Below are 14,957 nucleotides of genomic sequence, written 5' to 3'. Positions count from 1 at the left end.
CACACTCCACAAACTGATCCATGTCACCCTTGAAGTTCAGATAGGCCTTTGTCACATCAGTCTGCTCTTCCTCAGAACCTTTGTCTATCTTTTCAGAACCTTGAGTGTCCTCCTCCAGTGTGTGTCCCAGTCCCCCGTATGGTTGAGTACAGCGGAGTCCTTATCCACTGTCCCCTGCTCGTTGTACTCTGCTCTCTCGTCTTTGTCACTTAAGACGGAACAGACTTCCCTGAGGAACTGGAAGTGGCAGGTGCTGTCCTCCTCATCACTCTTGCCCACTGAGTCTGGGTGCACCTGTAGGGCCACCTCATGGTGGCTCTGCTGGCCATGCCCGTCAGCAGTGAAGGTCTGTGAGGCTGCAGAGCCCTGCTGGGCATGAGGCCAGTGTGAGCCACAGCTCACATTAAGACCTCTGAAGGGAAGGGGCTTCGTCCATCTGTCTCAGTCAGTGACGCAGAATCTTGTACATACTAAGTTCATAATAAGTAGTTAATGAGGATTATATAATGTTCTTTTGAAAGTTAAGAAGTTGAGAAGGGAAATTTAAGCTAAAATTTTCTTTTAAAAATAGTCTGTGTAGTGTTTTACAGTAAATATGGTTAGTCTTTTTGTTGAGCTGAAGAATGGAACAAAATTGTAAAGGTTGACTTCCACAACTCAAAGCTGGACTCTCCTTAGAGGTTACATTTTGGCATGGCTTTTCCTTTGTAGAGAAATAAAAAGTTCATATAACTTTGATTGTTTCTTGGTAACTTATGACTGAAAGTGATACTACATGTTAAGTCTATGGACTTATTTTTGATCATTATATGTTTAACCATAATCCAATCCAATATCCAATGTAGCTGAGCTAATAAGCGGGGTTTTTTTTTTTTTTTTTTGGTTAAGAGTACCTAGGAGCAAAAAAAAAAAAAAGAAGAAGAAGGAAAGAAAAAAAGTATTCTATATTGCTATCTAAGTGTTTCCCTCGTCCCCGATTTTCTTTAATTTCTGATCTGGAGGGTTGTTCCATTGAAGTGAGTATGTGTACCAGTTACCAGTAACTTCCATAGAAGACCAGTGAAAAATCTTTGTCATTTCAGTTCTTTCCATGAGATTTTTGAATGGTCTTCTGTGGATTAAAAAAAAAAAAGCCTATAAACATACTTTTGAAAGAATACAGTTAGCTGTATTACGAATTCAGTTCTTTGAGAGGAAGGCAATCTGTTACATATTTTTGGCTGTGTCAAATAACACACCCTAGTAAGTAGGTCCTCAGTATATATTGATTTCATGAGTGAATGGGAATAATTTCTTTTTAGGGTCCCGATGAAGAAGCTGTTGTAGATCTTGGCAAAACCAGCTCAACTGTGAACACCAAGTTTGAAAAAGAAGAACTAGAAAGTAAGTTTGTTTAAAATAACTTGATTAGCAGGATAAATTACTAATGAATGTTTGTTAGTGTCCTTTACCTATTATTTGTTGAAATATTTGTTGTTGTCATTGTAGAGCATACATTTAGAAGAGTGTTCAGCACTTTTCTAAATATAGTTTAAAGAAGAATAATACAGCAAAACCCCATTTAACCACTACCCATATCTGCAAATAGAACATTCCCTGAAATATAAATATCAGAATGCTTTTCAAACTTTACTGATGGTTACCATTACTTATCTTGGAAATTGAAATGCCACAATTATAAAATGAGTTAATTCTTTAATTGTTTTTCTAACAGCCTGGGTAATTTGAATTATGAGCAAACTATAGCGTGCCAGACTAATAAGCCACAGTTATGACTGGTTGTCATCTAAATGTTCATTTTATATGTCTGTTAATCAGCCTTTTAAAGTACTTATAAAAACCTCAGCATAGAATTGTGTAGCAAATGAGTTATTTGCCAATCTGTTTTTCCTGAGCCGGAAGAAGTCCTGACAAATGGTTTTTTTGTTTCTTTCTTTTTTTTGAAATAATTTTAGATTTACAGAAGAGTTGCAAGGGTAGTACAGAGTGTCCCCTGTATACGTTTCACCCAGCTTTTTCTAATGTTAACATTTTATTTAGGTGTAAGTTTATGAAAATGAAGAAATTAACATTGATACAATACTACTAACTAAACTACAGATTTTATTCAGATTTTACTAGTTTTTCCACTGATGTTCTTTTTCTGTCCCAGGATCCTGTTGAACAGCTCAGGTTGTGATAGGACACTTAGTTGTCAGGTCTCCTTAGTCTCCTGTAATCTATGACAATTTCTAGATCTTTCCCCCTTTTTCATGACCTTGACATTTGGAAGAGTAGTGGTTAGATACTAATAGAATGTCCCAAAATGTGGGTTTGTCTAATGTCACATTGTGACATTATAATCTCATAGCCCAGATCATGGGTATGTGAGGAGCATACCACATGTGATGTGCCCCTCTCACCTGTGGACAGGTGTTATTGACATAACTTAGCCTGTTATCGACATAACTTACCCTGTTATGTTAACCCTGAACACTTGCTTAAGGTGGTGTTCGTGGCAGATGTTTTGATAGACTTATTTTGGGGGTCTTTTTGAGACCTATATTTTTGAGTTAAAGTCTTCTGTGACAGCTGAATGGGGCCATTGCTTTACAAAAAGAGGTGGAAAGAGACACAAATAAGTGTTCTCCACATTTGCTTCCTGAAATGGAAAAAAAACCTTATTTTAAAGTAACCTGTGTATCTAGTGTATTTATCAGTCGATGGTATTAGCCCTTGGTGTAATTAGCCCTTGGTATAACAGAGCCCTTGGTGCTCTGTAAAATAAGAGAAGTAACAGGAGACTAGCATTGTTAATTACATGAACTTATACATAATTCTTTTTTTTTTCTTTTTTTTTTTTTTGGCGGTACGCGGGCCTTTCACTCTTGTGGCCTCTCCCGTTGCGGAGCACGCGCAGGCTCAGCAGCCATGGCTCATGGGCCCAGCCGCCCCGCGGAATGTGGGTCTTCCTGGACCGGGGCATGAACCCGTGTCCCCTGCATCGGTAGGTGGACTCTCAACCACTGCGCCACCAGGGAAGCCCCATAGTTCTTTTTTATCATAGTAAATTTTGGTATACTTTTTTGTATGTTACTTTTTTTCCTTTTTGGAAAACTGATACTAGCAATACTCAGAGATACTGCAGGTTTGGTTCCAGACCACTGCAATAAAGTGAATATTGCAGTAAAGTGAGTCACATGAATTTTTTTGGTTTCCTAGTGCGTATAAAGGTTATGTTCATGCTATATTGTAGTCTGTTTAAAGTGTGAATAGCATTATGTCTAAAAAACAATGTACATGCCTTAACTAAAACATACTTTATTGCTAAAAAATGGTAACCATCATCTGAGCCTTTAGCAAGTCATAATCTTTTTGCTGGTGGAGGGTCTTGCCTTGATGTTGGTGGCTGCTGACTGATGAGGGTGATAGTGGCTGAAGGTTGGGGTTGATTTCTTAAAATAAGACAACAATAAAGTTTGCCACTTTGACTGACTCCTCTTTTCATGAATGATTTCTCTGTAGCCTGCAAGGCTGTGTGATAGCATTTGACCCACAGTAGAATGTCTTTCAAAATTAGAGTCCTCTCAAACCCTGCCTTTGCCTCTGCTTTATCAACTAAATTTATGCAATATTCTAATCCTTTGTTGTCATTTCAACAATCTTCACAGCAGCTTCACCAGGAGTAGATTTCATCCAAAGAAACCACTTTCTTTGCTCATCAGTAGGAAGCAAGTTTTATCATGAGCTGGCAGCAATTCAGTCCCATCTTTAGGCTCCACTTCTAATTCTAGCTCTTTTGCTGTTTCCATCACATCTGCAGTGACTTTCTCCACTGAAGTCTTGAACTCCTCAAAGTCATCCACAAGGGCTGGAATCAACTTCTTCCAAATGCCTGTTAATGTTGATATTTTGACCTCTTGCCATGAATCATGAATGCTGTCCATGGCATCTGGGAGGGAATGGTGAATCCTTTCCAGAAGGTTTTCAATTAACTTTGCCCAGATCTATCAGAGGAGTCACTATCTGTGGCAGCTATAGCCTTCAAGACCTGAAAGTTGAAATGGCTCATTGATCCATGAGCTGCAGAATGGATGTTGTGTTACCAGGCATGAAAACATCATTAATCTCTTTGTACATCTCCATCAGAGCTCTTGGGTAACTAGGTGCCTTGTCAATGAGCAGTAATACTTTGAAAGGAATCTTTTTTCTGAGCAGTAGGTCTCAACAGTGGGCTTAAAATATTGAGTAAACTCTGTTGTCAACAGATGCGCTGTCATCCAGGTTTTGTATAACCTATAATGGAAAAGAATCTGAAGCTATACACGTGAAACTAACACAATATTGTAAATCAACTAAAGTTAAATAAAAAAGAAAGAACGAAGGAAGGAAGGAAGGAAAAAAGTATATATAGAGCACAGGCAGAATAGACTCGGCATGACTCTTACGGGCCCTAGGATTTTCAGAAGGAAGGAAGGAAAGAAGGAAGGAAGGGAGGGAGGGAGGGAGGAAGGACGGAAAGGAAGGAAGGAAGGAAAAAAAATACATATATAGAGCACAGGCAGAATAGACTGAGCATGACTCTTAAGGGCCCTAGGATTTTCAGAATGGTAAATGAACATTGGCTTCAACTTCACGTCACCAGCTGCATTAGCATGCATGTCCTTTGAAGTTAGGCGTTTGTCTTCTCCTCTAGCTATGAAAGCCCTAGATGGCATCTTCTTCCAATAGAAGGCTGTTTTGTCTACATTTTATCCAGACCAGTAAAACTTTCTCCTTATCAGCAGTAAGGCTGTTTCACTTTCTTATCATTTGTGTGTTCACTAGAGTAGCACTTTTAATTTCCTTCAAGAACTTTTCCTTTGCTTTCACTTCTTGGCTGTTTGGCACAAGGGGCCTGGCTTTATGCCAGTTTCAGCATGCCTTCCTCACTAGGCTTAATCATTTCTAGCTTCTGATTTAAGGTGAGAGATGTGCGACTCTTTCACTTGAACGGTTAGAGGCCGTTGTAAGGTTTTTAATTGGACTAATTTCAGCATTGCTGTGTCTTAGGGAATAGGGAGGCCCAAGGAGAAGGAGAGAGATGGGTGAACGGATGGTCAGGGGAGCAGTCAGAACACATACAACATGTATCGATTAAGTTCACCATCTTACATGGGCATGGTTTGTGGTGCCTCCAAACAATCACCATAGTAAATCAAAGATCAATGATCATGGACCACCATAACAAATACAATAATAATGAAAAAGTTGGAACCATTGCAAGAATTACTGTCAAAACACGACACAGAGACAGGAGGTGAGCAAATGCTGTTGGAAAAATAGTGCTGATACATTGGTTCAATGCAAGGTTGCCACAAACCTTCTATTTGAAAAAAACACAGTATCTGTGATGTGCAATAAAATGAGGTCTGCCAGTAATGTTTCCGAACATTTTACCAGGTCATCGAGCTGTGTATATAGGTGTCCACGTCCCATTTAGTAAAGAGAGTCGCCGGCGTCACAGGCATCGTGGACACAAACATCACCACCGGAGAAGAAAAGACAAAGACTCAGACAGAGAAGATGGACGGGAATCTCCTTCTTACGGTAAGAGAATGGAAAGTTCTCCATTAACAGTTTAAGGTTCTTTCCTGGAAAGTTTTTTTTTTTAATTAAATATTTCCTTTTTAAAATTGTATTTCTGCTATAACTCAGACACAGTATATGCATTGAGGAATACTAATTGAAGTGAGAATATTTTTTCTACAAGAAAAATGCTTAGTTTATAGGTTAAGATCTACTTAGGATGAGTGAAAAAAGTAAGGGGCTTTGGTTTCTTTATTGTATTCCAGCCTTGGAATTGTAAATGTTGAGTATTGGCACTTAAAATGCAATTTAGGAGGGTTTTTATTTCCTTTTCTCTATTATATATTTCACAATTAACATATGCAATGAACAAATATCTGGAATCCTTAGGCTCCTGGAAGAGATTGAAAAATTTTTTTTTCATTCTTAAATACATTTTTTACCAGAAGATTTTTATCCATAAAGCTGGATTACTTGGTTATCTGTGCAGAAAAGAGTGCTTTGATTTAATAGTATTGTCTTCAGAAGGACAGAATTTTTGTTTGAAAGCAGAGCAATAAAGAAGTGCCAGTAGACAGAGGAAATGATGGGAATCTCAGAAGGCAAAAAAGGCATATGGTAGAGGAAAATGAATTATTATCTGATAATAAAGATTAGTAGTTATTTAAGTGCTCCTGAAAGCTGGAAAGGCGAGAGCCCAAAAAAATAGCTGTGTGGCTTGAGCAGGACATTGCACTCAGTTGACATGTAGGGTGTCACTGGTTTTTTAGGACATCGTGGCCCATATGGCCATCTATGCCATAGGTCCTAGTGTGTGCATTTTCGAGGAGCCATGTGAGCTGCACCCCCTCAGGCACTTGTGTGCTGTGCTGAAGGAAAGTTCTTTTGACGAGGTAAAGAGGGAAAGAATTACTGTGTATACTACAGCTTATGTCATGATCATAAGAAAGAAGATACTGATTGCCTAGTAAAATATTAAGTGCCAATTCTTTGCTAAGTATTCCACCAAGCCCTTGACAACGTGCTTTGACTTAACCTTCTCAGCAGTTTTAAAAAATTAAAGATAGGTATTATTGTTTTCATTATATAGATGGAGAAACTTCAACTTAGGCTAAATGATGGGAATCTCTTAGCCAGAACTAAGAGATACTGATGGCCCAATAAACTATTAAGTGGTCATATAGCTAACAAAAATATGTCACTGGTGAAGGAAAAATCAGTAATTTTAGAAAGCATTATTAGTGGACCTTGATGACATTGGTAGTTGAGAAGTATTTTGCTGTAATTTTGTGAGTGGATCAGTATGCTTCTCTATTTCATTCTGAATAAAAAGGCACACCATATTTTTTATAGGAATGTGGCTTACTAGACTGTAAGTATGTTTATATGTTCACCTGGCTAGGTGGTTTAATGTTCAAGCTGAGGTCTGAAATATGAAGTCTAAATATAGTGGTTTGAAAATAAATTTGGTGGAGAAAATATTTGTAACTTTTTCATAGAGTAATTATGCCTAGAAAAGTTTTATGCCACAGAATTGGGTTTATTTTGGTTTTAACTCCAATCTGTATCCTAGAAATTGCTATGAAGTCCCTTCTTTCTAACCCCCACTCTCCAAAAAGAGATTACACAGGTGTTTTGCTTCTGGACATGATGGAATAACAGGAATTGAATTTGCCCTCCAATTTTAAACACTTAGAAAACTGCACAAGATATATGAAACAGTAATTTTCAGACAATGGACAACAGAGAGCATAGGATGCTGAGCTCTGAGAGAGGGGAAGCAAGTGAGATGACCCCTGTGGTCCTGAGTTCATCCCTGTGAGACAGTTTCCAGGCCACAGCATGAGGAACCAAGACAGAGAGTAGCAGGCTCTCAGAGTTGAGGAGACAGTGTAGAATTTGGGGAGGCCTAGTAGGTTAGGATTTAAGATGTAGAGTGCCAGAGAGTAGAGAGCTACATACAGAGAGTGTTCTAAAGGTCTGAAGAAGGGTCCTTTTAAATCTTTGGCTGGGTACTAGTCTGGGTATGTGTGACAGGAAACTACCTGAGGCTTGATAAATAGCCACCAGAAAGCAGTATGGTAAACAATTCCTGGATTTCACACAAAGACTGAGAATAGGATGTGTTCCCACCAGTCAGAGTGGAAAGACCTTGTGACATATAGGGCATTAGATAGAGGTCTCAGAAGGGTATTGCCTTAGTAGTAGGTCTAAATTAGTTTTACACTAAAGGCTGCACTGGATCTGCTAGAAAAAAAAAAAAAATTGAAAGCAGGTCTTGAAAGAATTAAACTGACTTCAGGTATCTGCATGCTGGAAGAAAGTCTGGTACTACTAAAAGAAATACAGTAAAACCTAGCACCTAACCATGAGAAATGCACAATATCTGACATCCACAAATTATTTGGAATATAATGAAGTAGGAAAATAGGCATAACCAAGAGAAAAATAAATCAATAGAAACAGATCCAGAGGGAGGAGCTTCAAGATGGCGGAAGAGTAAGACGTGGAGATCACCTTCCTACCCACAAATACATCAGAAATACATCTACATGTGGAACAACTCCTACAGAACACCTACTGAACGCTGGCAGAAGACCTCAGACCTCCCAAAAGGCAAGAAACTCCTCACATACCTGGGTAGGGCAAAAGAAAAAAACAGAGACAAAAGAATAGGGACGGGACCTGCACCTCAGGGAGGGAGCTGTGAAGGAAGAAGTTTCCACACACTAGGAAGCCCCTTCACTGGCAGAGATGGGGGTGGCGTGGGGGGGCAGGAGCTTTGGAGCCACGGAGGAGAGCACAGCAACAGGGGTGCAGAGGGCAAAGCGGAGAGATTCCCGCACGGAGGATCGGTGCCTGAGAGGCTTGTCTGCTTACCCACTGGGACGGGTGGGGGCTGGGAGCTGAGGCTCGGGCTACGGAGGTCAGATCCCAGGGAGAGGACTGGGGTTGCCTACGTGAACACAGCCTGAAGGGGGCTAGTGTGCCACAGCTAGCCAGGAGGGAGTCCAGGAAAAAGTCTGGAGCTGCTGAAGAGGCAAGAGACTTCTTCTTGCCTCTTTGTTTCCTCGTGCACGAGGAGAGGGAATTAAGAGTGCTGCTTCAAGGAGCTCCAGAGACGGGCACAAGCTGTGGCTATCAGCGCAGACCCCAGAGACAGGCATGAGACGCTAAGGCTGCTACTGCAGCCACAAAGAAACCTGTGTGCAAGCACAGGTCGCTATCCACATCTCCCCTCCTGGGAGCCTGTGCAGCCTGCCACTGCCAGGGTCCCATGATCAAGGGACAACTTCCCCGGGAGAAAACACGGCGTGCCTCAGGCTGCCGCAATGTTATGCTGGTGTCTGCCGCCGCAGGCTGGCCCCACACTCTGTACCCCTCCCTCCCCCAGGCCTAAGTCAACCAGAGCCCCCAAATCAGCTGCTCCTTTAACCCCGTCCTGTCTGAGCAAACAAAAGACGCTCTCAGGCGACCTACATGCAGAGGTGGGTCCAAATCCAAAGCTGAACCCCGGGAGCTGTGTGAACAAAGAAGAGAAAGGGAAATTTCTCCCAGCAGCCTCAGGAGCAGCGGATTAAATCTCCACAATAAACTTGATGTACCCTGCATCTGTGGAATACCTGAATAGACAACGAATCATCCCAAATTGAGGAGGTGGACTTTGGGAGCAACTATATATATATATTTTTTCCCTTTTTCTCTTTTTGTGAGTGTGTATGTGTATGCTTGTGTGTGTGATTTTGTCTGTATAGCTTTGCTTTTACCATTTGTCCTAGGGATCTGTCAGTCCATTTTATTTGTTTGTTTAGGTTTTTGGTATAGTTTTTAGCACTTGTTATCATTGGTGGATTTGTTTTTTGGTTTGGTTGCTCTCTTCTTTCTTTTTTTCTTAAAAAAATTTTTTTTTAATCTTTTTTATTTTAATAACTTTATTTTCTTTTACATTATTTTATTTTATCTTCGTCTTTCTTTCTTTTTTTTCCCTCCCTTTTATTCTGAGCCATAAGGATGACAGGCTCTTGGTGGTCCAGCCAGATGTCAGGGCTGTGCCTCTGAGGTGGGAGAGCCAAGTTCAGGACACTGGTCAACAAGAGACCTCCCAGCTCCACGTAATATCAAAGGGCGAAAGTCTCCCAGAGATCTCCATCTCAACGCCAAGACCCAGCTCCACTCAACAACCAGAAAGCTACAGGACTGTACACCCTATGCCAAATAACTAGCAAAACAGGAACACAACCCCATCCATTAACAGAGAGGCTTCCTAAAATCATAATAAGGCCACAAACACCTGAAAATGCACCACCAGACATGGACCTGCCCACCAAAAAGACAAGATCCAGCCTCATCCACCAGAATACAGACACTAGTCCCCTCCACCAGGAAGCCTACACAACCCACTGAACCAACCTTAGCCACTGGGAACAGACACCAAAAATAATGGGAACTACGAACGTGCAGCCTGCGAAAAGGAGACCCCAAACACAGTAAGTTAAGCAAAATGAGAAGACAGAGAAACACACAGCAGATGAAGGATCAAGATAAAAACCCACCAGACCTAACAAATGAAGAGGAAATAGGCAGTATATCTGAAAAAGATTTCAGAAAAATGACAGTAAAGATGATCCAAAATCTTGGAAATAGAATGGAGAAAATACAAGAAAAGTTTAACAAGGTCCTAGAAGAACTAAAGAGCAAACAAACAGTGATGAACAACACAATAAATGAAATTAAAAATTCTCTAGAAGGGATCAATAGCAGAATAACTGAGTCAGAAGAACAGATAAGTGACCTGGAAGATAAAATAATGGAAATAACTACTGCAGAGCAGAATAAAGAAAAAAGAATGAAAAGAATGAAGGACCATCTCAGACACCTCTGAGACAACATTAAGCGTGCCAACATTCGAATTATAGGGGTCCCAGAAGGAGAAGAGAAAAAGAAAGGGACTGAGAAAATATTTGAAGAGATTATAGTTGAAAGGTTCCCTAAAATGGGAAATGAAATAGTTAATCAAGTCCAGGAAGCACAGAGAGTCCCATACAGCATAAATCCAAGGAGAAATACACCAAGACACATATTAATCAAACTATCAAAAATTAAAGATAAAGAAAACATATTAAAAGCAGCAGGGGAAAAACAACAAATAACACACAAGGGAATCCCCATAAGGTTAATAGGTGATCTTTCAGCAGAAACTCTGCAAGCCAGAAGGGAGTGGCAGTATTTAAAGTGATGAAGGAGAAAAACCTACAACCAAGATTACTCTGCCCAGCAAGAATCTCATTCAGATTTGATGGAGAAATTAAAAGCTTTACAGACAAGCAAAAGCTGAGAGAGATCAGCACCACCAAACCAGCTTTACAACAAATGCTAAAGGAACTTCTCTAGGTAGGAAAACAAGAGAAGGAAAAGACCTACAGTAACAAACCCAAAACAATTAAAAAAAATAGTAATACGAACATACATATCAATAATTACCTTAAATGTAAATGGATTAAATGCTCCAACCAAAAGATATAGCCTGGCTGAATGGATACAAAAACAAGACCTGTATATATGCAGTCTACAAGGGACCCACTTCAGACCTAGGGACACATACAGACTGAAAGTGAGGGGATGGAAAAAGATATTCCATGCAAATGGAAATCAAAAGAAAGCTGGAGTAGCAATTCTCATATCAGACAAAATAGACTTTAACACAAACACTATTACAACAGACAAAGAAGGACACTACATAATGATCAGGGGATCAATCCAAGAAGATATAACAATTGTAAATATTTATACACCCAACATAGCATCTCAATACATAAGGCAAATACTAACAGACATAAAAGGGAAATTGACAGTAACACAATCATAGTAGGGGACTTAGCACCCCATTTTCACCAATGGACAGATCATCCAAAATGAGAATAAATAAGGAAGCACAAGCTTTAAATGATGCATTAAAGAAGATGGGCTTAAATGATAATTATAGGACATTCCATCCAGAAACAACAGAATACACATTCTTCTCAAGTGCTCATGGAACATTCTCCAGGATAGATCATATCTTCTTGGGTCACAAATGAAGACTGGGTAAATTTAAGAAAATTGAAATCATATCAAGTGTCTTTTCCAACCACAGTGCTGTGAGACTAGATATCAATTACAAGACAGAATCTGTAAAAAATACAAACACATGGAGGCTAAACAATACACTAATAACCAAGAGATCACTCTAGAAATCAAAGAGTAAATAAAAAAAATACCTAGAAACAAATGACAATGAAAACACCATGACCCAAGACCCAAAACCTATGGGATGCAGCAAAAGCAGTTTTAAGACGGAAGTTTATAGCAATACAGTCCTACCTTAAGAACAAGAAATATCTCAAATAATCAACCTAACCTTACACCTAAAGCAATTAGAGAAAGAAGAACAAAAAAACACCGAAGTTAGCAGAAAGAAAGACATCATAAAGATCACATCAGAAATAAATGAAAAAGAAATGAAGGAAACAATAGCAAAGATCAATAAAAATAAAAGCTGGTTCTTTGAGAAGATAAACAAAATTGATAAACTATTAGCCAGATGCATCCAAAAAAAAAAGAGAGAAGACTCAAATCAATAGAATTAGAAATGAGAAGAGAGAAGTAACAACCGACACTGCAGAAATACAAAGGATCATGAGAGATTACTAAAAGCAACTATATGCCAATAAAATGGACAACCTGGAAGAAATTCTTTTTTTTTAATTAAAATTTTTTTTTTTATTTTTGGCTGTGTTGGGTCTTCATTTCTGTGCGAGGGCTTTCTCTAGTTGTGGCAAGTGGGGGCCACTCTTCATCACGATGCGTGGGCCTCTCACTATCACGGCCTCTCTTGTTGCGGAGCACAGGCTCTAGACGCGGAGGCTCAGTAGTTGTGGCTCACGGGCCTAGTTGCTCTGCGGTATGTGGGATCTCCCATACCAGGGCTCGAACACGTGTCCCCTGCATTAGCAGGCATATTCTCAACCACTGCGCCACCAAGGAAGCCCTGGACAAATTCTTAGAAATGCACAACCTTCCAAGACTGAACCAGGAAGAAATAGAAAATATGAACAGACCAATCACAAGCACTGAAATGGAAACTGTGATTAAAAATCTTCCAACAAACAAAAGCCCAGGACCAGATGGCTTCACAGGCGAAATCTATCAAACATTTAGAGAAGAACTAAAACCTATCCTTCTCAAACTCTTCCAAAATATAGCAGAGGGAGGAACATTCCCAAACTCATACGAGGCCACCATCACCCTGATACCAAAACCAAACAACGATGTCCCAAAGAAAACTACATGCCAATATCACTGATGAACATAGATGCAAAACTCCTCAACAAAATACTAGCAAACATAATCCAACAGCACATTCAAAGGATCATACAGCCTGATCAAGTGAGGTTTATCTCAGGAATGCAAGAATTCTTCAATATACACAAATCAGTCAATGTGATACACCATATTAAGAAATTGAAGGAGAAAAACCATATGATCATCTCTAGATGCAGAGAAACTTTCGACAAAATTCAGCACCCATTTATGATTAAAAACCCTGCAGAAAGTAGGCATAGAGGGAACTTTCCTCAACATAATAAAGGCCATATATGACAAACCCATAGTCAACATCGTCCTCAATGGTGAAAAACTGACACCATGTCCACTAAGAACAGGAACAAGACAAGGTTGCCCACTCTCACCACTATTATTCAACATAGTTTTGGAAGTTTTAGCCACAGCAATCAGAGAAGAAAAAGAAATAAAAGGAATCCAAATCATAAAAGAAGAAGTAAAGTTGTCACTGTTTGCAGATGACATATTATACCTAGAGAATCCTAAAGATGCTACCAGAAAACTAGTAGATCTAATCAATGAATTTTGTAAATTAGAAGGATGCAAAATTAATGCACACAAATCTCTTGCATTCCTATACACTAATGATGAAAAATCTGAAATTGAAATCAAGAAAACACTCCCATTTACCATTTCAACAAAAAGAATAAAATATCTAGGAATAAACCTACCTAAAGAGACAATGACCTGTATGCAGAAATTTTAAGACACCGATGAAAGAAATTAAATATGATACAAATAGATAGAGAGATATACCATGCTCTTGGATTGGAAGAATCAACATTGTCAAAATGAGTATAGTACCCAAAGCAATCTACAGATTCAATGCAATCCCTATCAAACTGCCACTGGTATTTTTCACAGAACTAGCACAAAAAATTTCACAATTTGTATGGAAACGCAATATTGAGAATGAAAAACGGAGTTGGAGGAATCAGGCTCCCTGACTTCAGACTGTACTACAAAGCTACAGTAATCAAGACAGTATGGTACTGGCACAAAAATAGAAATATAGATCCATGGTACAGGATAGAAAGTCCAGAGATAAACCAATGCACATATGCTCACCTTATCTTTGATAAAGGAGGCCAGAATATACAATGGAGAAAGACAGCCTCTTCAATAAGTGGTGCTGGGAAAACTGGACAGCTACATGTAAAAGAATGAAATTAGAACACTCCCTAACACCATACACAAAGGTAAATTCAAAATGGTGTAAAGACCTAAATGTAATGCCAGACACTATAAAACTCTTAGAGGAAAACATAGGCAGAACACTCCATGACATAAATCACAGCAAGATCCTTTTTGACCCACCTCCTAGAGAAATGGAAATAAAAAGAAAAATAAACAAATGGGACCTAATGGAATATGAAAGCCTTTGCACAGCAAAGGAAACCATAAACAAGACTAAAAGACAATCCTCTGAATGGGAGAAAATATTTGTGAATGAAGCAACTTGCAAAGGATTAATCTTCAAAATTTACAAGCAGCTTATGCAACTCAATATCAAAAAAGCAAATAACCCAATCCAAAAATGGGCAGAAGACCTAAATAGACATTTCTCCAAAGAAGATATACAGATTGCCAACAAACATATGAAAGAATGCTCAACATCATTAATTATTAGAAAATGCAAATCAAAACTACAGTGGGATATCTCACACTGGTCAGAATGGCCATCATCAAGAAATCTACAGAGTGCTGGAGAGGGTGTGGAGAAAAGGGAACCCTCTTGCGCTGTTGGTGGGAATGTAAATTGATACAGCTACTATGGAAAACATTATGGAGGTTCCTTAAAATCTAAAAGTAGGGGGGGAATCAAGGTGGCAGAGTAGAAGGACGTACTCTCACTCCCTCTTGGGAGAACACCAGAATCACAACTGGCTGCTGGACAATCATTGACAGGAAGACACTGGAACTCACCAAAAAAGATATCCCACATCCAAAGACAAAGGAGAAGCCACAATGAGACGGTAGGACGGGTGCAATCACAGTAAAATCAAGTCCCATAACTGGTGGGTGGGTGA

The 14,957-nt window shown here is 39.4% G+C and overlaps 1 protein-coding gene across 4 annotated transcripts in view; it reads left to right on the top strand.

The window, feature by feature from the left end:
• Positions 1–14,957, top strand: part of SLC4A7 (solute carrier family 4 member 7) — a 121,253-nt gene that overhangs the window by 40,831 nt on the left and 65,465 nt on the right. For all 4 annotated transcript variants that reach the window (XM_079933425.1, XM_079933424.1, XM_079933423.1 and 1 more), the window contains exons 2-3: positions 1,302–1,383; positions 5,422–5,568. In XM_079933425.1, the coding sequence (XP_079789551.1) occupies positions 1,302–1,383; positions 5,422–5,568 (229 nt within the window). The remainder of the gene's footprint in view (positions 1–1,301; positions 1,384–5,421; positions 5,569–14,957) is intronic.

Source organism: Stenella coeruleoalba (assembly GCF_951394435.1).
Source record: "Stenella coeruleoalba genome assembly, chromosome: 10".
Lineage (NCBI taxonomy): Eukaryota > Metazoa > Chordata > Mammalia > Artiodactyla > Delphinidae > Stenella > Stenella coeruleoalba.
The sequence above is the reverse complement of the archived record's forward strand: the minus strand, read 5'-3'. Positions and strand labels throughout refer to the sequence as shown.